Here is a 26,088-nt window from a genome sequence, read left to right on the forward strand (position 1 = left end):
ATAGCCTTTAACAATAAACTCATATGTACCACCATAGACCAAAAACTGATCCTTAGTCCTTTTCAGGTACTTTAGGATATTCTTGGCAGCAGTCCAATGCGCCTCACCTGGTTCTGACTGGTACCTGCTCGTTGCACTGAGTGCGAACGAAACATCCGGCCTTGTACAAATCATAGCATACATGATGGATCCAAAATAAAAAAAAATATTACAAAAAAATATTAAATAAAAAATAAAAAATAAAAAATGTTTAACTAATAACTAAAGAATAATTAATAACTAAATAACTATATAATAAATAATAATAATAATCTGTAATTGATTACTAAATAATTACAATAAATGATAAATATTAATAATAATAATAATTCATAATTAATAATTAATAATCCGTAACTAATTGATAAAAAAATTATATTAATTAAAAAGTAATATAATAATATAATAATATAAATATACATAATAAGTAATATAATAATATAAATAATAATTTAAGTAATATTAATAATAATCATAATAATAATAATAATAATAATAATAATATTATTATTATTATTATTATTATTATTATTAAGTTAAATTGAATTGAATTTAACTTAATGCTCCTGAACTGAACTGAACTGGACTGAACTGAACTGAATGCTCCTGAACTGAACTAAACTGAACTGAACTGAATTGAACTGAACTGAATGCTCCTGACCTAAACTGAACTGAACTGAACTAAACTTCCAAATAAGTCCTAAAACAGAAATTAAGCCAAAAAGAACAGGGCCTAAGAGTGTTGTTAGGAAGAGATATAGATGGAAGGAGTTGAGAATTAGAAAAGGAAGAAGAATCTGATATATCAGTAGAAACTTGAAGAAAAAACTGAGTTTTGTAGGCTGAAGTTGGTGTAGGTGAAAAATGGTAAGGGAAGTGTTTTTCATGGAAAACAACATCCCTGGAAGTGACAACTTTGTTAGTAGCTAGGTTTAATACGTTGTAAGCCTTTTGATATGAAGGGTAACCCAAGAATACATAAGGAACTGCTCTAGGATCAAATTTAGTCCTACTGACTTTTGCAGTTGTGATGTAACACAAACAACCAAACACCCTCAAATGTGATAAATCATGCTTAGTATTGAATAGTTTCTCATAGGGAGTACAAAAGTTAATACTCTTTAATGACATTCTATTGATGAGATATGTAGCAACAAGAATGCACTCACTCCAGTATCTTGCAGGTAAATTAGATTGAAAAGGAGGAGCTCTAGTTGTCTCAAGAAGATGCTTGTATTTTCTTTCAACCACACCATTCTGCTGAGGTGTTTATGTAGGGGAATACAGTTAAATACATATAACATGCATGGGACAATCCCCAAAGCCAAGAAACATGTATAAAGCATAGATTAAGCAAACTTACATTCGAAGCGTGTTTTCCCGGGTTTATGATTCACGAATACGAACAAAGAACTCCAATCGTCGTTCGTATTTTTGGTTCACCCACACATTCAGATCCGTCTTGAGATTCGTAGCTTAGACAATGCTCAAGAGTGTTTGCTTTTGGGAAGAACAGTTTTGTGTAGAGCGCAAAACTGAACGTACGTAATTTTCTGAATTAGGTTTTGGGTTGGGAAAAACATTAAGTGATTAAGTGTGGAATATAACCCTTAGGGTTATATTGTGTAACCAGCCAAGGCACAAGGACTTAACCGGCCACACAAGCACACACACTCACCGAAGCCACAAAACAGCCAAAGCCCACAACAGCCGAGCATCGCAACCGTGGGCTTGGGCCTCACTGATGTGCTCGTTGCTCCGCTGCCCCATTGCTGCACGCACATACTCGTGCATGCGGGCTGGATGCTTGCTGAAGGCGAGCTGCTGCGCGCTTGGCTCGACGGGCCGGTAGCTCTGTTGCGGCTCGTATTCGCGACTAACGCCTTACGGCTATTATTTATTGTATCGTATTACGACGAATCACCATCGTACGATACGATTATTCGTTTCGCCGAGCTTACGAATATTCGCGATACGATATACGATTCCGATACAACGTCATATCGTATATTATGTTTTTCCGAACTAATTCCCGAAAAGCTATTAAATGAATTTCCGATTCATTTAATCCGGTGATCTGTTACATGTCATTGGTGTGACCTTATAGGTTCAGTCAAGAGTAAGCTGTGAGCCTAATATAGATTAGAACTCACTGATCGGAAACATTTCTCCAGCTAGTTGTTCTGATCACTTGATCTCACTGAATTAATTGTTCGTAATTAATCTGAACCTTAATATTAGACTTAATGCACCTTGGGTGAAGGACACATTTCCTTCAGTCTCCCACTTGTCATTCAGACAAGTGTGCATTCACATTCCTTTGTCGCTTAGTGTTACTTGCTGAACATAAGGTAAGATCCAAGCCATCCTTATTAGGTCCAGAAGTGTTTCTCGGATTACTGAGTTCAATTGTTAAACTTTTACAGATGGTTAAGCCTTAACCATTCTAAGCACGACCATGCATTTTCACAGTATCTAACACTCCGAGAGGCCTTGTTACACAACAACACCATATCATATCAAAGATAGGAGGACAATCCATTTTTGAAATCTATGAACACTCACTTTGATTAATAGTACGCCCATAACAACTTTTATAGCCTCCTTTTACGGTGCGACGTTTTGCTAGCATTAGAGCGAACTAATTCTCAAATGAGCAATCATAATTACTCATGTTATGAGGAATGGTTCCAATCACCATTAATGAGAACTGCTTATGACATGACTTTAATCTCTTAAAGTGTTCTCATGGTCAATCTGATACAAGATCCAATAAGTATTTATGCAAAAGATTCTGACATCCAGTCAATCTAGTTCAAGAAACCGAACTACAAATCTTCTTGCAATCTAATCTTCATTAGTCATTGGTCGTCCACCTTTCAATGTCATGGCTTAGGGATCCTTTGTGACTCCAGTATTCAAGTTCACTTATGGGTGTTTCTTTGTCAAAGAATCCATCTTTACATCCCATTTGAATGTTTTGAAACACTTGGACTTTTCATTTAATACTAAACCAAATTAAATGAATATGAAATAAGAAATTTTATAAATATGAAATGGTTAAACCAATTGATTTAAACACAGATCTAATAGATGTTCTAAAATAAAACTTAGAAAATCAAAGCCATTCTCCAATATGCTTGATTCCCATGGTTGCTACATGTGCGTTGTGCTTCACTTGTGGCAACGGTTTAGTCAATGGATCCGCGACGTTGTCGTCAGTTCCAACCTTGTAGATCTCGATTTCTTTCCTTTCAACGATTTCTCTCGAAGTATGTGAAATCTCTACAGTACGTGCTTGGACTTCTGGTGGCTCCTAGGCTCCATTTCCTCGGCAATGGCTCCGCTATTATCTCAATACAAAGCCATTGGTCCTTTAATGGAGGAGAGAACCCCAAGTTCTTCGATGAACTTCCGAATCCAAAAAACTACCTTTGCTGCTTCTCAGGCAGCAATGTACTCGGATTCAGTTGAAGAATCCGCAATAGTGCTTTGCTTAGCACCTTTCCAGCTTACTGCTCCGTCATTAAGGAAGAAGACAAAATAAGACTGTGATCTGAAATCATCTCTGTCGGTTTGAAAGCTTGCGTCCGTATAGCTTGTAACAATAAACTCATTTCTACCACCTTAAACCAGAAACTAATCCTTAGTCCTTTTTAGGTACTTTAGGATATTCTTGGCAGTAGTCCAATGCGCCTCACCTGGTTCTGACTGGTACCTGCTCTTTGCACTGAGTGCAAACGAAACATTCGGCCTTGTACAAATCATAGCATACATGATGGATCCAATATCTGAAGCGTATGGTATTCCACTCATATTTCTATGCTCATCAGATGTCTTGGTACACTGATTCTTGCTTAGATATGTGCCATGTGTTATGGGTAGATGGCCTCTCTTGGCTTCCATCATATTGAACCTAGCTAGCACTCTGTCAATGTAAGTGCTCTGACTTAGTCCAATCATCCTCTTAGATCTATCCCTATATATCTTAATACCCAATATGTACTGTGCCTCTCCTAAGTCCTTCATTGAGAAACACTTTCCAAGCCAAGTCTTTACAGACTCCGGCATAGGAATGTCGTTTCCAATAAGTCGTATGTCATCTACATACAAGACTAGGAATGCAATTTTGCTCCCACTGACCTTCTTGTATACACAAGATTCGTCGTGATTCTTGATGAAGCCAAACTTATTGACTCCTTCATCAAATATTTTATTCCAGCTCCTTGATGCCTGCTTTAACCCATAAATGGATTTCTTAAGCTTGCATACCTTTCCTTGATTCTTTTGATCGACAAAACCCTCCGGCTGTGTCATAAACACAGTCTCTTCAAGAACACCATTCAAGAAGGAAATTTTGACATCCAATTGCCATATTTCATAGTCATGAAACGCGGCAATCGCATGGATTATCCGAATAAACTTAAGCATAGGGACTGGAGAAAAGGTTTCATCGTAGTCAACACCGTGAACTTGCCTGTAACCTTTTGCTACTAATCTAGCCTTGTATATGTATACAATTCCATCTTTTTCTTTCTTCAATTTCAAGACCCATTTGCATCCGATAGGTGTAAACCCATCCGACAAATCTACCAAATCCCAGACTTGATTTTCAAACATGGAATCTATCTCGGATTTCATGGCCTCTAACCATTTAGTGGAGCTTGGGCTCGTCATAGCTTGCTTGTAAGTCATAGGTTTATCACTATCTAATATGAGAACATCTAAGTTTTCAGTCAAGAGGACGCCTTTCCATATGTCCGGCTGAACCTTAGTTCTATGTGACCTACGAGGGGCAACAACGTCTTGAGGAACTACTCCCACTGGCTCTTCTACAGGCCTTGGAGGTTCTTCACCTTGAACTACTTTTTAAGAGTTCTTGGTTCGTTGTTCATCTCGAATTTCTTCGAGGTCTATTAATATCCCACTTGTCAATTTAGAAATATGATTTCTTTCCAAAAAGACACCGTCACGAGCAATGAATACTTTGTTCTCTGACTTATTGTAGAATTAATACCCCTTTGTTTCTTTGGATACCCAAAGAAGAAACATTTGTCAGATTTTGGTTCGAGCTTATCCGAAATTAATCGCTTGACATATGCTTCGCAACCCCAAATCTTTAGAAAACACAACTTTGGAAATTTCCCAGTCCATAATTCGTATGGAGTCTTTTCAACAGCTTTTGAAGGGGCACGATCCAGTGTGAGTGCTGCTGTTTGCAACGCATGTCACCAAAATTGTAAAGGAAGTTCGGCTTGACCCATCATTAACCTAGCCATATCGAGTAAGGTCATGTTTCTCCGTTCTAACACTCCATTCCATTGAGGTGTCCCCGGAGCAGTCAATTTAGAAAGAATACCGCATTCTTTTAGATGGTCATCAAACTCGTGTCTAAGATATTCACCTCCTCGATCTGATCTTAGAGCTTTGATTTTCTTGCCATGTTGATTCTCTACTTCATTTTGAAATTCTCGGAATTTCTCAAACGATTCAGACTTGTTTTTCATTAAGTAAATATAGTCATATCTACTGAAATCGTCCGTAAACGTTTTGAAATAATTGAAATCACCTCTAGATTTCGTACTCATGGGCCCACATACGTCCGTATGTATTAGCCCTAGTATTTCACTTGCTCTTTCTCCCACCTTTGAGAAAGGTCGCTTTGTCATTTTGCCAAGTAAACAAGATTCTCATTGATCAATCTTCTCTAAGTCGAATGATTCTAGAATGCCCTTCCTTTGAAGTAATTCCATGCGTTTTGTGTTTATATTGCCTAATCGACAATGCCCAGATATGTGAGATCGGAATCACCAGTTTTAGCATTTTTGGTATTTATGTTATAAATGTGTTTGCTCGTATCTAGCATATATAGACCATTTTTTTTTTATGCTGAACCATAAAACATTCCATTCAAAGAAAAAGAACAACTTTTGTCTTTAAATTGAAAACTAAAACCTTTAGAATCCTAACTTGAAACGGAAATGATGTTTCTGGTGATACTAGGAACATAGTAACAGTTTTCTAGTTCCAAAACAAAACCACTAGGCAAAGAAATAAAATAAGATCATACGGCTAATGCAGCAATCCGTGCTCCATTTCCCACGCATAGATCCATCTCGCCTTTATCAAGCTTTCTACTTCTCCTTAGTCCATGTGAATTGGAATATAAGTGTGAGCCACAACCTGTATCCAATACCCAAGAACTAGAATGAACAATATTACAATGTATAACATACATACCTGAAGTAGAAAAAACGTTCCCGTTTTTCTCATCTTCCATTCTCTTCAAGAAATTCCTCTTCCACTGCCCCTTCTTCTTGCAGTAGAAGCATTCAGAGTCGACGGGAGAACGAGTCACCCTCTTCCGTTTACCAGAACTGGTGTCGTTGTAATTAGGTGAAGGCGTAGCCTTGCCCTTACCCTTCTTGCCCTTTCCCTTGCCTTATTTCTTGAAGCCTTTGCCCTTACGCACCATAAGCACGTCGTGCTTATTCTCTTGCTTGAGCGTCTTTTAGCGGTTTTCAGCATATCGAGAAGCTCAGTAAGAGTTTTCTCCATGCTGTTCATGTTGTAATTCAACTTGAATTGTGTTAGGTTATGATACATATGACAATTCATAAATCATGCGGAAAAACCATAAAGCCAGGAAAACATATTATTTACACATAATCATTTAGCATAGTTTAGATGCATACTCTTTGTTGCGTTCCTTCCCTAGCTGCGCCCGAACCGAACAAGAACAAGTCTTTAGGACTCCAAGTGTCGTCCCTCCGTAGATAGTCCACAGCACGTCCGGATCCGCCTTAAGATTGACCAACTAGAATCGCCCTTAAGGTACTTAGAATTTTCGGCACTTTATAGGCAATTGTATGACTGAATTTTTCTCTCAAAAACTCACTTTGAATACTTGAATGCTCGATGTAAATATGTGACCCTAGGCACCTATTTATAGAGTTATGGAAAAGGATTTGGAATCCTATTAGGATACTAATTTATTTAATTATAATCCTACTAGGACTCTAATTAAATAAACTAAATCTTTTAGGATTAGATTTAATCATATGACAAATCCCGGTAGCTTTAGGATTCGAGTAGCACACAAACACACACGCACGCACAGCAGCCCACGAGGGGCGCCATGCGCGCGCGCGCAGCCCGCGAGCTCGCAGCCCACTGCCGCAAGCCCACACGCTGCCGTAGCCTTGGCGCGCGCTGGGCCTGCCTTGCGGTGGGCATGGCGCAGCCTTGGCTGGTGCGTTTGTGGCGCGCTGGCTTGCTGGGCGATGGCCCGGCTTCGTGCTGGGCCTTCGTCTGGCAGGCCTCGTCCGATGCTAATTCGTACGATACGCTTCCGATTAAATTCCCGATTCCGGAATTCATTTCCGATACGAACAATATTCAATATTTCCGATTCCGGAATCAATTTCCGTTTCGAACAAATATTTAATATTTCCGTTTCCGGAATTATTTTCCGATTCCGATAATATTTCCGATTCTGACAATATTTCCGTTTCCGGCAATATTTCCGATTCCGGCAATATTTCCATTTCCGATAATATTTTCCGATACGTACCATGTTTCCGTTTCCGGCAACATCTACGACTTGGATAATATTTATATTTCCGATACGATCCATATTTCCGTTTCCGGCAATATCATCGTTTCCGGAGTATTCATTTCTTGCCTGTGACGATCTCAGCTCCCACTGAAACCAAGATCCGTCGATTCCGAATATCCATAGATGGAGTATTTAATGCCATTAAATACTTGATCCGTTTACGTACTATTTGTGTGACCCTACGGGTTCAGTCAAGAGTAAGCTGTGGATTAATATCATTAATTCCACTTGAACTGAAGCGGCCTCTAGCTAGGCATTCAGCTCACTTGATCTCACTGAATTATTAACTTGTTAATTAATACTGAACCGAATTTATTAGACTTAACATTGAATGCATACTTGGACCAAGGGCATTATTTCCTTCAGTCTCCCACTTGTCCTTAGGGACAAGTGTGCATTTCCTAATTCCTTTGTCGCTCGATGCTTGCTCTTGAACATAAGGTAAGAGTTGTCATCCTTATTATGTCCAGAGGTGTTTCTCGGTTTCAGAGTTCAACTGATCAAATAAACAGATAATCATAGCCTATGATTCATCCGAGCACGGCCATGCATTTCACAGTTTCTAGCTCTCCGAGTGGCCTTGTACAACTTTTAAGCATCTCATCCCGATTTATGGGAGGACAATTCCAATCTTGCGATCTTGAGATTAGACTTCGTTTCATAGGTGATTACCTGAGCGTTGCCTTTATAGCCTCCTTTTACGGTGCGACGGTTGGTCAACGTCAAAGCAACCAGTTCTCAAACAAGTAATCTCAAATCACTCAGGTATTGAGGATTTAGTGTCTAATAATTTTAATGAAATTTACTTATGACAGATTTTCATCTCTTACAGTAAAGTTTCATAGGTCTTGTCCGATACTAGTCTTCCCAAAGTAAGTATCTATGCAAATGATTATGACATTGCCATGTCCACATAGTTCAAGAAACAGAACTACTAGTCATCTTGCATTCTAGTCGTCTAACGTTTTCTATGCGTCCAATTTTATAGAAAACTCCGACTAGGGACCATTTTCAACCTTTGACATTCAAGTTCACTTGATAGACATTTCTTAGTCACAGGACTGGTCCTGACAGTCTATCTTGAATATATCGTCAAATTGAAGGGACTCATCATTTAATAAACCACAAATTAAATGGAAAAATGAATTCTTTTCATTTATTGTGAATGATTAACCAATAATGTTTTACAAAGATTTAAACTCTAAAACTTTAAAACATTAAACAGGGTCATCAAAGCCATTCTCCAATATGCTTGATTCCCATAGCTGCAGTGTGCGAGTTGTGCTTCGCCTGCGGCAGAGGTTTAGTCAATGGATCTGATATGTTGTCATCAGTTCCGATCTTGTTTATCTCGACTTCTTTTCTTTCAACGAACTCTCGTAGAAGGTGAAATCTACGAAGTACATGCTTGACTCTCTGGTGGTGTCTAGGCTCCTTTGCCTGTGCAATAGCTCCGTTATTATCACAATACAGGGCTATTGGTCCTTTAATGGAGGGGACTACACCAAGTTCACCTATGAACTTCCTTAGCCATATAGCTTCCTTTGCTGCTTCATGTGCAGCAATGTACTCCGCTTCAGTTGTAGAATCCGCAATGGTGCTTTGCTTAGCACTTTTCCAGCTTACTGCTCCTCCGTTGAGGCAGAAGACAAACCCAGACTGTGATCTGAAATCATCTTTGTCGGTTTGGAAACTTGCGTCCGTATAGCCTTTAACAATTAATTCATCATCTCCACCATAGACCAGGAAGTCATCTTTGTGCCTTTTCAGGTACTTCAGAATATTCTTGGCAGCAGTCCAATGCGCCTCTCCTGGGTCTGACTGGTATCCGCTCGTAGTACTGAGTGCGTACGCAACATCCGGGCGTGTACATATCATAGCATACATTATTGAACCAATCAATGATGCATATGGAATCCCATTCATTCGTCTACGCTCATCAAGTGTGTTTGGGCACTGAGTCTTGCTTAGAGTTATTCCATAAAACATGGGTAGGTAGCCTCGCTTGGAGTCTGCCATCTTGAACCTATCAAGCACCTTATTGATATAAGTGCTTTGACTAAGTCTAATCATCTTTTTAGATTTATCTCTGTAAATCTTAAGGCCCAATATGTACTGTGCTTCTCCTAGATCCTTCATCGAAAAACATTTCCCAAGCCAAATCTTGACAGAGTTCAACATAGGAATGTCATTTCCGATAAGTAATATGTCATCGACATATAATACTAGGAAAGCAATTTTTCTCCCACTGACCTTCTTGTATACACAAGATTCGTCTGCGTTCTTGATGAAACCAAAGTCACTGACTGCTTCATCAAAACGTATATTCCAGCTCCTGGATGCCTGCTTCAATCCGTAGATTGACTTCTTTAGCTTGCATACCTTTTTAGCATTCTTTGGATCCTCAAAACCTTCAGGCTGTGTCATAAACACAGTTTCTGTAAAAATGCCGTTTAAGAAAGCAGTTTTGACATCCATCTGCCATATTTCGTAATCGTAATATGCAGCGATTGCTAACATTATCCGAATAGACTTTAGCATTGCAACTGGTGAAAAGGTTTCATCGTAATCCACCCCGTGAACTTGCCTGTAACCTTTTGTAACCAATCTAGCTTTGAAAACTTCAAGTTTCCCATCCTTGTCCTTTTTCAGTTTGAAAACCCATTTGCTTCCAATGGCTTGGTAGCCATCTGGCAAATCGACCAAATCCCATACTTGGTTTTCAGACATGGAGTCTAATTCAGATTGCATGGCTTCTTGCCATTGCTTGGAGCTAGGGCTCGTCATAGCTTGTTTGTAAGTCGCAGGTTCATCACTTTCAAGTAATAAAACGTCATAGCTCTCGTTCGTCAAAATACCTAAGTACCTTTCCGGTTGAGATCTATATCTTTGCGATCTACGCGGGGTAACATTTCTAGATTGACCATGATTCTCACCAGATTCTTCTAAAGATCTCTGAGTTTCATCCTGAATGTCATCTTGAGCATTCTCTAGAGTTTGTTGTTCGACTCGAATTTCTTCGAGGTCTACTTTTCTCCCACTTGTCATTTTGGAAATGTGATCTTTCTCCAAAAAGACACCATCTCGAGCAACAAACACCTTATTCTCAGATGTATTGTAGAAGTAATACCCCTTTGTTTCCTTTGGATAGCCCACAAGGATACATTTGTCAGATTTTGGATGAAGTTTGTCTGAAATTAATCGTTTTACGTATACTTCACATCCCCAAATCTTAAGAAAAGACACATTTGGAGGCTTTCCAAACCATAATTCGTATGGAGTCTTTTCGACAGCTTTAGACGGAGCTCTATTTATAGTGAGTGCAGCTGTATTTAGTGCATGTCCCCAAAATTCTAATGGAAGTTTGGCCTGACCCATCATTGACCTGACCATGTCTAGCAAGGTTCTGTTCCTCCGTTCCGACACATCGTTCCATTGTAGTGTTCCAGGAGGAGTCAATTCTGATAGAATTCCACATTCTTTCAGATGGTCATCAAATTCATAGCTCAGATATTCACCGCCTCTATCAGACCGCAGTGCCTTAATCTTCTTGCCTAATTGATTCTCTACTTCACTCTGAAATTCCTTGAATTTGTCAAAGGATTCAGACTTATGCTTCATTAGGTAGACATAACCATATCTACTGAAGTCATCAGTGAAAGTGATAAAGTAGCTGAAACCACCTCTAGCATTTGTACTCATTGGTCCACATACATCTGTATGGATTAAACCCAATAGTTCATTTGCTCTTTCTCCAACTTTAGAGAAAGGTTGCTTTGTCATTTTGCCAAGTAAACATGATTTGCATTTACCATAATCCTCTAAGTCAAATGGTTCTAGAATTCCTTCCTTTTGAAGTCTTTCTAAGCGTTTCAAGTTTATATGGCCTAATCGACAATGCCACAGATAGGTGAGATCTGAATCATCCTTTTTGGCCTTTTTGATATTTATGTTATATACTTGTTTGTCGTGATCTAATAAATAAAGTCCATTGACTAATCTAGCAGATCCATAAAACATCTCTTTAAAATAAAATGAACAACTATTGTCTTTTATTAAAAAGGAAAATCCCTTAGCATCTAAGCAAGAAACTGAAATGATGTTTTTAGTAAGACTTGGAACATGGAAACATTCTTCCAGTTCCAAAACTAGCCCGGAGGGCAACGACAAATAATAAGTTCCTACAACTAATGCAGCAATCCGTGCTCCATTTCCCACTCGTAGGTCGACTTCACCCTTGCTTAACTTTCTACTTCTTCTTAGTCCCTGTGGATTGGAACATAAGTGTGAGCCACAACCTGTATCTAATACCCAAGAAGTTGAATTAGCAAGTATACAGTCTATAACGAAAATACCTGAAGATGGAACGACTGTTCCGTTCTTCTGATCTTCCTTTAGCTTCAAGCAATCTCTCTTCCAATGCCCCTTCTTCTTGCAGTAGAAGCATTCGGATTCAGAAGTGGGTTGACTGACCTTCCTCTTTACAGATTTGGCGCCAGTTTGCTTAGTTGGGCTGGCCTTGTTGCCACCTTTCTTAGCATTCCTCTTCTTTCCAGATTTCTTGAACTTGCCCCCACGCACCATAAGCACATCCTGCTTATCACTTTTGAGCGTCTTTTCAGCGGTCTTCAGCATACCGTGAAGCTCAGTGAGCGTTTTGTCCAGACTATTCATACTGTAGTTCAGTTTGAACTGATCATACCCGCTATGAAGAGAATGGAGGATGGTGTCTATAGCCATTTCCTGAGAAAATTGCTGATCCAGTCGACTCATATTCTCAATGAGTCCAATCATTTTGAGAACATGTGGACTTACGGGCTCGCCTTTCTTAAGCTTGGTCTCAAGAATTTGCCTATGAGTCTCGAATCTTTCGACTCGAGCCAGATCTTGGAACATGTTCTTCAACTCACTGATGATTGTGAAAGCATCTGAGTTGATGAACGTTTTCTGCAGATCTGCACTCATGGTGGCGAGGATTAGACATTTCACATCCTTGTTGGCATCAATCCAACGATTGAGGGCTGCCTGAGTGACCCCGTCGCCTGCGGCTTCGGGCATCGCCTCTTCTAGGACATACTCCTTTTCTTCCTGCATAAGAACTATTTGCAAGTTCCTTTGCCAGTCAAGGAAGTTTTTCCCGTTCAACTTCTCCTTTTCGAGAATTGATCGAATGTTGAATGAATTGTTGTTTGCCATATTTAAAACTACAATTGAAAAGAATAAACAAATAAATAACCATTCACAGTTTCTCTTAATAAACTTAAATTCTAGCATACATGCATAATTCAATGTTTATTAAGCATTTTATTCAAGTTATGTGTTCCGGCAGGTGTGAATAAAATTATTCCAAGATCCTAAAATCATTGAAGAACTAAGCACAGTTTGTCGACTTAATCCTAAAACATCTTAGGTAAGCAAAAGCCTTTTGCTAATAGTCTAGAAACTATTCTTGGTTGATAGGTACGTCTAAGAACTTATTAGGTAAACCTATCGATTTTGCCACGACATAAAAGGACTCCTTACTTATATCGTTGAGTTTCACCAAAACTAACATGTACTCACAATTATTTGTGTACCTTGCCCCTTTAGGACCAATAAGTAACACCTCGCTGAGCGAAAACTATTACTAGATTGATGTAAAGGATATCCAAGCAAGTGTATATTTTGGCATGGCACCTTTTAACTCAATTTTAAGTTTGGAACTTAAGGCTCTTACTATGTTGGTTAGATTTTAAGTGAACTAAAATCCTTAATCATGCAACATAATCAAGCTTTTGATCTCATGCATTTTAAGACATATTTAAAAGCAATAAATAACTTAAAACATGCATAAGATAAATATGATCTAGTATGGCCCGACTTCATCTTGAAGCTTTAACTTCAAAGTCCGTCTTGAAAATCTCCGTGGGAGGCACCATTTTCTTAAAATAGGATAAGCTATAATTAAAACTAATTACAACTATTTGATGGTACGCAGACCATATTTGAATTGAAAAACAACTTTGGTACTTTAGACCAATTACATTCAAATTAATGGTACGCAGACCATATTTTCTATCCTATTTGGGCCATACTAGTCACTTCATAACCTGCAAAACAGTACATATACAATATATACCATTCACCCATTCATTATCATGAATGGCCCACATAGCTGGTTAGTAAAACACATTATGCATCACGTAAACATTTGCAGCAATTAATCAAGGGCACCAATAATCTACCAATTATTCAGTCCTTATTAATTCTAATCAAGTTCTTTTAACCTTAAGGATTTGTAGACCTAATCAAGAGTTTATGACTAAAAGGGGCTCCCACTTAAACCAATAAATTCATATGCTTTACTAATTTTAAACATAAAAATGTATTTCTAGTCTAACCGGAAACATACAAATTTAATTAAAATTTAAAGCTCATATAAATTTATAATTGAATCCAAAAAGTTTAATTTAATTTCAGTCGTATTTAAATTAATTCATGATTTTAATTTTAGTAAAATAATTAGAATAAATAAAATTTATAATAATTACAATATTCAAAATTAAAATCCAAGAAAATAATTTAAATTATTAATTTTAAAATTAATTAAAATTACGTAAACTGAAAATTTCAAATTAAAATTTCAAAACGATCTAATCGCAACGCAACAACCCCACACAACGTACGCCCATGGGCCACACGCACACAACCATCGCTGGCCATGTGCGCGCAGCCCATGCGCTGCGTCGCATCGCTGCTGCTGCTCTCCTTCGCAAGGCATCACGCGAGCTGGTGCTCGCTGCGCGCGCCAGCACTCGATGCACGCGAGCCATCGCTCGCTGCGCTCGCTCGCCAGCGCTTGCTTCATGCGAGCCAGCGCTCGCTGCGCGCGCTCGCCAGCGCTCGCTTTGTGCGGGCCATTGCTCGATGTGCGCGCTCGCCAGCGCTTGCTGCGCGCGCTTGCCAGCGCTCGATCCTGCGAGCCATCGCTCGCTGCGCGAGGCATCGACGCTGGGCGTAGCACTCGTGGCACGCGAGCTTGCGCTCGCTGCGCGCGAGGCTCCGCACGCTTGCGCGAGGCAGTGCGCGCTGTGGCGCAGCTCGCTTGCTGCCCACACGCGACTGCTGTGCCTTGCTTTCCCCCTCGCCCATTCGTCCATTGCTCACAGCCCACGACACAAGGCAGGGCTGCTGCCTTGTGCTCGTGCACCATGGCCTTGCTCATTGCATTCGTGCCGCATGGGCGACGAGCTCCCTTGCTCGTCGTCACATGCCCGCACTATACAACACCCCTTAAGGGTAACACGTAGCGTCCATTGCTTTGTGCGTGCAAGTTATATGAGCGAATCGTATAAAATTTAAAATTTTATATTTAAAATTAATGACAGATTAATAAATAATATTAATTTCATAATTTTAGGGCGAAAAATTGAAAATTTATTATTCAATTGATTTCCGTTTAACATGGATTCAAGTCGAGGTCATAAAAATTTAAAATTTAAGAAAAATTTACAATTTTTATGGTGGTTTTTAATCATAGGTATCTACTCCCTCCGTCCCGGAATACTCGACCCGGTTTGACCGGCACATAGTTTAAGGGATTTGAATTGACTTATTTAATTTAATAGGTAGTAGTTGATATTGGGGTATTATTTTAATGTAGTTAGTGTGAGGTGGGTTAAGAGGTGGGGTTGGGGAAGAGTAGGGGTTGAATTTTTAATTATTTTTTGTATGGAGTAGGGGGTGGGTGGGTTAATAGGGATGGAGTGAGAAATAATATAATATTGTTAGAATATTTCCATTTTTAGAAACAGGTCAAGTATTAAGGGACGGCCCGATAAGGAAAACAGGTCAAGTATTCCGGGACGGAGGGAGTAATTAAATTATAATTAATTATGAAAATCAAATTAATTCTAAATTATTCTAATTTTCAACAAATTAATCATAATTACAAATTAGATTGCATAATTAACAAGGCTAGGCATTCAATCTTGTTAAACATATACAGTAGGTCAATCAAAAATTCAAGATTTATCAACAAGAATCGCAAATATTTAATTTAACATCTTAAATTTACGAAATTTTGCATTCGAAAAACTAAAACCTCCGAAAAGTCATAGTTAGGCTTCGAATTTGAGAATTCTGGGTTCGACAGAAAAAAACTATTTTTGTCAAAATTTTAGAATGCCTTTTACATGCGGAATTGACACAAAAATCACTCGATTTGGATGAGTAACGAAGAAACTGCCGAAAAATTGCGTACGTATAATTAAATAAACGCAATTTGCAATTAATTAACAATTACGAAAATTAATCACCCCTTTTAATTCTTGCAAATTTGTAATATTTAACCATGTTCATGCAATTTTAGATTATGAAAATAATAAGAGGCTCTGATACCACTGTTAGGTTATGATACATATGACAATTCATAAATCATGCGGAAAAACCATAAAGCCAGGAAAACATATTATTTACACATAATCATTTAGCATAGTTTAGATGCATACTCTTTGTTGCGTGCCTTCCCTAGCTGCGCCCGAACCGAACAAGAACAAGTCTTTAGGACTCCAAGTGTCGTCCCTCCGTAGATAGTCCACAACACGTCCGGATCCGCCTTAAGATTGACCAACTAGAATCGCCCTTAAGGTACTTAGAATTTTCGGCACTTTATAGGCAATTGTATGACTGAATTTTTCTCTCAAAAACTCACTTTGAATACTTGAATGCTCGATGTAAATATGTGACCCTAGGTACCTATTTATAGAGTTATGGAAAAGGATTTGGAATCCTATTAGGATACTAATTTATTTAATTATAATCCTACTAGGACTCTAATTAAATAAACTAAATCTTTTAGGATTAGATTTAATCATATGACAAATCCCGGTAGCTTTAGGATTCGAGTAGCACACAAACACACACGCACGCACAGCAGCCCACGAGGGGCGCCATGCGCGCGCGCGCAGCCTGCGAGCTCGCAGCCCACTGCCGCAAGCCCACACGCTGCCGTAGCCTTGGCGCGCGCTGGGCCTGCCTTGCGGTGGGCCTGGCGCAGCCTTGGCTGGTGCGTTTGTGGCGCGCTGGCTTGCTGGGCGATGGCCCGTCTTCGTGCTGGGCCTTCGTCTAGCAGGCCTCGGCCGATGCTAATTCGTACGATACGCTTCCGATTAATTTGAGTATTCATTTCTTGCCTGTGACGATCTCAGCTCCCACTGAAACCAAGATCCGTCGATTCCGAATATCCATAGATGGAGTATTTAATGCCATTAAATACTTGATCCGTTTACGTACTATTTGTGTGACCCTACGGGTTCAGTCAAGAGTAAGCTGTGGATTAATATCATTAATTCCACTTGAACTGAAGCGGCCTCTAGCTAGGCATTCAGCTCACTTGATCTCACTGAATTATTAACTTGTTAATTAATACTGAACCGCATTTATTAGACTTAACATTGAATGCATACTTGGACCAAGGGCATTATTTCCTTCAAATTGACGATATCCACTATGAAGCAAATTGAGAATAATGTCAATAGCCATTTCATTTGAGACGTCGGAATCTAGAGCTTTCATGTTCTCAAACAACCCAATCATTTTAAGAACATACGGGCTCACTGGTTCTCTTTTCTTGAGCTTAGTCTCATGGATCAACCTCTGAGTCTCGAATCTTTCGATTCTGGCTTTGTCCTGAAACATGTTCTCCAACTCCGAGATGATTTGGTAAGCATCCGAGTTAATGAACGTTTTCTGAAGTTCAGGATTCATGGATGCAAGCATCACACATTTGACATCCCTGTTTGCCTGGATCCAACAGTTAAGGGCAGCTTGAGTCACCTCCGGCCCGACGGCCTGTGGTAACTCTTCCTCAAGGACATATTCCTTTTGCTCATGCATTAGAACTATTTGCAAGTTCCTTTGCAAGTCGAGGAAATTGTTGTCGTTCAACTTCTCTTTGTCAAGAATTGAACGTAGGTTGAACGAGTTGTTATTGTATGCGGCCATTTGTGAAGGAAATAATGCCCTTGGTCCAAATATGCATTCAATTATAAGTCTAATAAATGCGGTTCAGTATTAATTAACTATACAAGTTAATAATTCAGTGAGATCAAGTGAACTGTATGCCTAGCTAGAGGTCGCTTCAGTTCAAGTGGAATTAATAATATTAATCCACAGCTTACTCTGGACTGGACCCGTAGGGTCACAAAAATAGTACGTGCACGGATCAAGTATTTAAGTGAATTAAATACTTCATTTATGGATATTCGGAATCGACGGATCTCGGTTCCAGTGGGAGATGAAATCGTCAAAAGGCAAATTAAGAATACTCCGGAAACGATGATATTGTCGGAAACGGAAATATGGATCGTATCGGAAATATAAATATTATCCAGGTCGTAAATGTTGCCGGAAACGGAAACATGGTACGTATCGGAAAATATTATCGGAAATGGAAATATTGCCAGGAACGGAAATATTGTCGAAATCGGAAATTTTATCGGAATCGGAAAATAATTCCGAAATCGGAAATATTAAATATTTGTTCGAAACGGAAATTAATTCTGGAATCGGAAATACTAAATATTGTTCGAATCGGAAATGAATTGTGAGTACATGTTAGTTTTGGTGAAACTCAACGATATAAGTAAGGAGTCCTTTTATGTCGTGGCAAACGGGATAGGGTTACCTAATAAGTTATTAGACGTACCTATCAACCAAGAGTAGTTTCTAGACTATTAGCAAAGGATTAGCTTACCTAAAATATTTTAGAATTGAGTCTAAATACATATGTGCTTAATTCTTCAATGGTTTAAGGATCTTGGAATCATTTTATTCACACCTTCCGGAACAATAAATTCGAATAAAATGCTAATAACTTGTTTAAAATTGCATGATTGCTTTAATTTTCAAGTTATTACTCATGATAAATGTTTAGACTTTGCATGCTTCAATGTATGTTTTAATTATTGTTTATAATTAAATATCTTGCACTGCAATAAATCCTTTTAGAAAGGTAATAGTACTTTTCCTCAATTGGTAGTGAATCCAAGAACGATTGACAGAAATGAGAGAAAATGAGCAATTTAAAATGTACGTTTCTTTTAGCGATTTTTATGGTTGTTTTCGAGTATCAAAGTCGAATGGCAAACCGATTGGTGCTTGTGAATTCAAAATACAATGTAGTTTTGAGATCATAAATCATTGAGTTTAAACGCTCAACTTTACCAATGGTTAACAACCTAATATCTTTGTTCATTTAATTCTCGAAAGAGTCTAGTCCCTAGACATTCGAATAGATCGATGCTTAGAGAGCTTTAGAAGCTTCTGGTAAGATCATCTAGTTGAAACAGAATATTCAACATAAATAAAATGGTAAGAACCTTGTTGTAGTGACATTGGACATGTCTAACAAAGTATAAAAGTCAACACTAGAAGTCAATTCTTAAGACTAAAAGAAAGGGTACAAGAAATAGGAAAACAGGGAACAAAGGAAAGGAATTTACGATTCCGTTTCTACCTATAAGTTTATGTTTAAAGAGAAGTGACCTAGCAATCAAACTTCCTTGGTATCATATACCGCTTGAGGTTCTTACTTCGGTAATAACTCAAACAATGGAAGCTAGGCTACACTAATGGCCTACAAGTGGGAAATGAAGCATCGCAATGCTACATTAGTTGTAGGGTAATCTAGTTTGTTTTAAGTCCTTTCAAGGCTGAAAATTAATGGCTATTTTGTTCCATAATCAGCATACCTAAATTTCTGCTTCAAACACAGAAAGACTTACATTCAAGAAAGACAAGAACAATGTTTATTTGTTATTTGAATGAAATGGTTATTTACGGGTTGAGTCAATATGCTTGATTAAAACAAACAACTCTTTAACAAGAAGAACTTTACTAGGTTCAAATCAATCCCTTGATTTGAGTCCCACTAACCCTTTAGCATTGTTGCTTAGACCATATCAACAAGTTAACATTCTAAAGCCCTATTTTTATGGAATTTTGAAAGTTGATTGATTTCTAGATCATTCAAGACAAGCTAGTCTTACTTGTTGAAAGTAACAAAAGATATGAACTATAGTTAGAAACCTAGACAATAGAGTTCAAAGCTAAAGAAATATTTTATGACTTTATTATTTCACCTAGATTTGAGTGAATATTGGTTCATGTACTCATAGTGATGTAAGTTTGAATCTGTTTGGCTAGTTCAAAGATTCGGAAGTATAAAATCCACATGGCAAGAAATAAAAAAGATCTAGGTTAGATCATGACGATGATTACTTTAAGACCAAAAATGATCATCAATGATTGTGTGTTGTAATTTCACGATCTAGCTCCATAAGATATGGCATATCTACATTGGAATGATCGAAGTCAATTAGTACTTGATTCGATCGATGATGAATCATAAAGATTTTTCCTATAATTTCTAAACAAAATGCTCAACTACCACCAAACTAAACCAAATTCGTCAAAGCTACTTGAAAAGTAATTTCAGAATATCTTTTCAACTATATATATATATCTAAAGAGTTGCTAAACTCCGTGGGAGCTTAGTGTTTGTTATTCAACAAACTAAGGCCCAAGTATAGATATATGTTTCATTGTGATTTATTCAAATGAGACACAAGGGTATTGTTTCTACCACGAATTTTTGAGAACATAATGTTTGTTTGCTCGAAATAATGTCCCTTTGGAGATTCGTTCCCAAAATGACAAGTGGGAGAAAATAGACCTTGAAAGTATTTGAGGCGAACAACAAACATAAACGGACATTCTGGAGGCTTTTAGAAGTTTTTCAGAAAATCCGAACACTTATTCTTTAAGGACTTTAGAAATGGCTTTAAAGAATGGACATCTCTTAGAATACTTTACAAGTGCTTCAAGGAGAAAAGAATATTCAGACGACTTTCAAAGTGTCTGTTGATATTCTATTTTTTGATGTTTATACCCAAGTAGACATAGAGACTATGAGATTCTTCTATTAGATAGTGAAGAAATATATAGTTCGGGTCACTGAAACTATGAGATTCTTCTATTAGATAGTGAAGAAACCTACAACTTGCACTCAAACTATTATCAAGATAATAATGAGTATGTGACTTGTAAGAAAGCTATGACGAAATATAGATTCCCTAAAATGGTTAGAGGCCATATATAGACTCAAATGTTTTAAATGGTTAGAGGCCATAAAACATAACCAATATTTTGATGACAAAATTGAAAATTTGTTGATTTGCAAGAATAGGTTAACACCTATTGGTTGCAAATTGGTTTTAAGGATAAAAACCATCAAACATGGAATTGTGTTCACACACAAAGCTAGATTAGTTGCTAAAAGGTTACAAGCAAATTCATGGCGTGGATTGTGTTGAAACCTCATGCATAATCGTAATCCTCAAGTCTATAAATCAAGAAATGATTGCATATTGGTACATGTGGCAATTGGATGACAAAACGTATTCCTAAATCAAATGTTGGAATAAACTATGTACATGGTATGTCATAGGATTTGTGGATCCAAATAAATGCTTGAAAAGGAAAGCTAGCTTATGAGATCTAAGTACAGATTTAAGAAAGCAATTGGGAATTGGAACTGTATTTTAGTGAAACTAATAAGTATTTTAGTTTCATAAAATGTACATGATTCTTATAGATATATAAGAAGTTTAGTGGGAATACGTAAAACTTAATTGGTCCTATGTGTATAACATACATATCTCTCTATTGTGAAATGACATTCAAATGCTAATGACTTAGATTTGAAATTATTCATCAATGTGGACCAAGGCGAAACTTAGTACATACTGAGTACTAAGAGCTATTTACAAATATCTTATATTATTGTTTTGGATTAAGTAATGGTATTTACTAAATCAAACACGAAAGAATCCATTGAAGATATTCGACCCATACGAATAAATCTAAGTAAAGAATGTTTGAACTATGTATAAGCATTTACTAAGTTAAACATCAAAGAATATAATGAGATTCTTCACCTATATTATATGTCAAAGAATTTAGCTGTATTCAGTATCTACTGAAATTGGATAGCTAAAGTTACATGAATAGAATTCAATTGGGAATTATTCTGCAAAAGAATTTATCATGTATGATATAATATGAGGATCGCCAAAAATGTATCGTATGACTTTAGGCATAACGAACATATACCTATCTCTATTGATCCAAGTAAAGATCAACTAGATTGAGATCAAGAAAAACTTATGGTACTTGAAAAGGTACATAGGAATAGTTATTGATTCAAGGAAATAAAGATGTGCTAAATATTGATGCTACACACATAAACACTGGCAAAGGATCAAGCAAGATCCCTTTGGAGTTAACCACTGACAAGGACGAGCTAAAGAGCATCGTGTTTTGAAATGGCAACATGGATTAGAGACCATGAGTTATTGCGTGGGAAATTAAAATATTAATTTCTATGTTCTGAGATACAGATGGAAAGTCTTCCACATATCTATAGACTGCTTGGATAAGTAAATCCAAACAAAGCATCACTAGCAACCTATACAGTTGAAGTAAATGTAATTATTTCCTAAGAAGTAATGAAACAGAGTTGTTTACGTAAAGAGTTCTTCACTGAACTTGGGTAGATCGCATGTCTGTTGACTTAATGGTTCTTCATTGCAAAATGCGTAGAACCACTATTTAAGTAAGAAAGACTAGATCACATAATAAATAAACTCAAAAGATCTTATCATCCTATCTCGAAAGACATTCGATAAAAGGGATATTAAGATTGGCAAAGAATGATAACTAAACCTATGCAACAAGTGAGAAGCAACACTCACATTGTAGCACTGGAAATCAAGCATAGCTTTGAAATCTATGAACTATTTTAAAGATGGGTTAGAGGCCCATGGTTGTAAAACATTGGGGTTGAATATTTATCATATATGAAATGTATTTTCATATTCCATTCAATCTTGTTTTAGTATTAAATGATGAGTCCCTTCAATTTGACGATATATTCAAGATAGACTGTCAGGACCAGTCTTGTGACTAAGAAATGTCTATCAAGTGAACTTGAATGTCAAAAGTTGAAAATGATCCCTGGTCAGAGTTTTCTATAAAGATGGACGCATAGAAAACGCTAGACGACTAGAATGCAAGATGACTAGTAGTTCTGTTTCTTGAACTATGTGGACATGGCAATGTCGCAATCATTTGCATAGATACTTACTTTAAGAAGACTAGTATCGGACCGACCTATGAAACTTTACTGTAAGAGAGGAAAATCTGTCATAAGTAAATTTCATTAAAATTATTAGACACTAATCCTCAATACTTGAGTGATTTGAGATTACTTGTTTGAGAACTGGTTACTTTGACGTTGTCAACCGTCACACCGTAAAAGGAGGCTATAACGGCAACGCTCGGGTAATCACCTATCAAACGAAGTCTAATCTCAAGATCGCAAGATCGGGATTATCCTCCCATAAATCGGGATGAGATGCTGAAAGTTGTACAAGGCCACTCGGAAAGCTAGAAACTGTAAAATGCATGGTCGTGCTCAGATGAATCATAGGCTATGATTATCTGTTTATTTGATCAGTTGAACTCTGAAACCGAGAAACACCTCTGGACATAATAAGGATGACAACTCTTACCTTATGTTCATGAGTAAGCATCAAGCGACAAAGGAATTAGGTAATGCACACTTGTCCCTAACGACAAGTGGGAGACTGAAGGAAATAATGCCCTTAGTCCAAGTATGCATTCAATTATAAGTCTAATAAATGAGGTTCAGTATTAATTGATTATACAAGTTAGTAATTCAGTGAGATCAAGTGAACTGTATGCCTAGCTAGAGGCCGCTTCAGTTCAAGTGGATTTAATAATAATAATCCACAACTTACTCTTGACTGAACCCGTAGGGTCACACAAATAGTACGTGAACGGATCAAGTATTTAAGTGAATACTCCATTTATGGATATTCGGAATCGACGGATCTCGGTTCTAGTTGGAGCTGAAATCGTCAAAAGGCAAATTATGAATACTCCGGAAACGATGATATTGCCGGAAACGGAAATATGGATCGTATCGGAAATATAAATATTATCCAAGTCATAGATGTTGCTGGAAACGGAAACATGGTACGTATCGGAAAATATTATCGGAAATGGAAATATTACCGGAATCGGAAATATTGCCGGAAGCGGAAATATCGTCGGAATCGGAAATATTATCGCAATCGGAAAATAATTCCGGAATCGGAAATATTAAATATTTGTTCGAAACGGAAATTAATTCCGGAATCGGAAATATTAAATATTGTTCGAATCGGAAATGAATTCCGGAATCGGAAAATTAATCGGAAGCGCCGCGTACGAAATAAACATCGGACGAGCTTGCTATACGCAAGGCCCAGCACGAAGCCAGGCCTGCGCCTAGCAAAGCAGGTGCGTAGCAAGGCAAGCAAGCAGCCCGCCAAGCACCGCAAGGCCCAGCCAAGAATCACGCAAGGCCAGACCCAGCGAGGCCAGCAAGCTGCCACGCCCAAAGCGTGGGCTGCAGCGCTGCTGGGTCGCCTCTCTGCGCGCGCGTGCCCAGCTCCCTTCGTGGGTTGTGCATGTGTGTGCGTTGAGTTCGTGCATGCACCGAATCCTTAAGCGTTTAGGATTAGTTCAATTAAAGATTATTTTCCTAAAACTACTAGAGTTAGTTGTTGAATTAAACACTAACTTAATAGATTTAATTGGTGTCTAATTCTAATAAGATTAGGTTAATTAAATCCTAGTAGGTTTCTAGTTCCGATAATCCTACCCTATTAATAGGTGATGACAATCACAATTTATAATACATCAATTCAAGTATTCATATAGTTTTATGCTAAAAACTAAAGTTAATAATTTGCCACAAATTATAATCGAATAAACATAAAACCTTAGGCTAAATTCTAGTTAATTGAATCTAAGGCGGATCCGAACGTGCTGTGGACTATCTACGGAGGGACTACACTTGGAGTCCTAAACTTGTTCTTGTTCGGTTCGGGATCAGCTAGGGAGGGCACGCTACAAATGTATGCATCCTAAATTATGCTAATTGTTATGTGGCAATTAATTTGGATTCCTGGCTTTATGGTTTTTCTGCATGAAATATATGTTTTATATTTGTCATAACCTAACAATTTGATTCCTACAATTGAAAAGAATTTGCAATAAATAACCATTCATAACTTAATAACTTTGAAATAAGTGCGAACATGCAATCATTAAAGCTATTAAATTTTTCATTCATGCAAAAGAAAAACATGGTCCAAAAAGAATGAAACGATTCCAAGACCCTAAAAGTCCTAAATCCTTAAGCAGCTTTGGCATATCTTAAGTCTTTTAAGATTCTAGGTAAGCAAAATCTATTGCTAGTAATCTCCAAATTACTCTTGGTTAATAAATTAATACCATAATTTATCCCATTGCCACAACATACGCCATTGTTGTTTGAGTTATAACCACGATCAACGTGTTCCTTTGGGATACCTTACCATCTAAGTCAACTAAAATAACACCTCGCTTTGGCGGAAACCTACTACGTTAGATCCTTAGATTTTTGTAAGTGCTTGATTTGGAAGGCAACTTTTGAACTCAATATTACTTTGGACCTAGTTGTTTCTATGTTGGTTCGATTATTTAGTGAACTAAATCTAATCGAGCATACAAACAACATTAATGCATAATATATTCATTCAATCACAATATATAGTGCATAAATAAAATTGGTGAACTAGTATGGCCCAAAACACTTTTCTTGAAGCATCCAATCTTCTTCACCATCTTGTTAGCTTGGCATCGTCTTGAACTTCATTCAATGCTAACATAAAGTTCTAAACTAGAAATACTTGAAATAATTAAAAAAAATTACATCAAAATTTCAATGGTACGCAGACCATATTTAAAACTTTACATTCAAAGATAAAACGGTTCACATACCGTATTTAACTATCCTAGATTGGCCATACTAGTAACTTTGTGTACCTGCATTACATAAAATATATATTCTATGCATTCATCCATTCGTGTCCTAAAACGAATGGCCCAATTAAATATCCAAGTATTTACGTGATTTATTTAAAATCACATTCACATAAACGCGTCCTAAAAGATTAATCAATTTCGAATTATTAATCCTTAGAATTTATTCTAATCAAAATTTAATTTAATTAAAATAAAGCGCCCTACGAAAATAATTAAAATAATTATTTCATTTTAATTTCATTAAGAGGCTCCCACTCAAACCAATATTTTATTCAGGATAATTAAATATTAAATATTTAATTAAACTCACGGCCCCGCCCAAATTAAATAAAATAATTATTTAATTATCCCCGTTAGCCATTTTAATGCAAATATTAAATTTTAAAGCCAACGAACAAAATTAGCCAAAATTGTGCAATGCGGGCTAGGCTTGCGCCTAGCCCAGCAATGCC

The 26,088-nt window shown here is 37.5% G+C and overlaps 1 protein-coding gene across 1 annotated transcript in view; it reads right to left on the bottom strand.

Annotated features, from left to right (window-relative positions):
• Window positions 1-720: 720 nt before the first annotated feature.
• The window catches only part of LOC130463049 (uncharacterized), a 31,982-nt gene continuing 6,614 nt past the window's right edge, over window positions 721-26,088 (bottom strand). The window contains exon 4 of the mRNA XM_056832067.1: window positions 721-1,299. Within this exon, the coding sequence (XP_056688045.1) occupies window positions 721-1,299 (579 nt within the window). The remainder of the gene's footprint in view (window positions 1,300-26,088) is intronic.

This window comes from Spinacia oleracea, chromosome 6, assembly GCF_020520425.1.
Source record: "Spinacia oleracea cultivar Varoflay chromosome 6, BTI_SOV_V1, whole genome shotgun sequence".
Taxonomy (NCBI): Eukaryota; Viridiplantae; Streptophyta; class Magnoliopsida; order Caryophyllales; family Amaranthaceae; genus Spinacia; species Spinacia oleracea.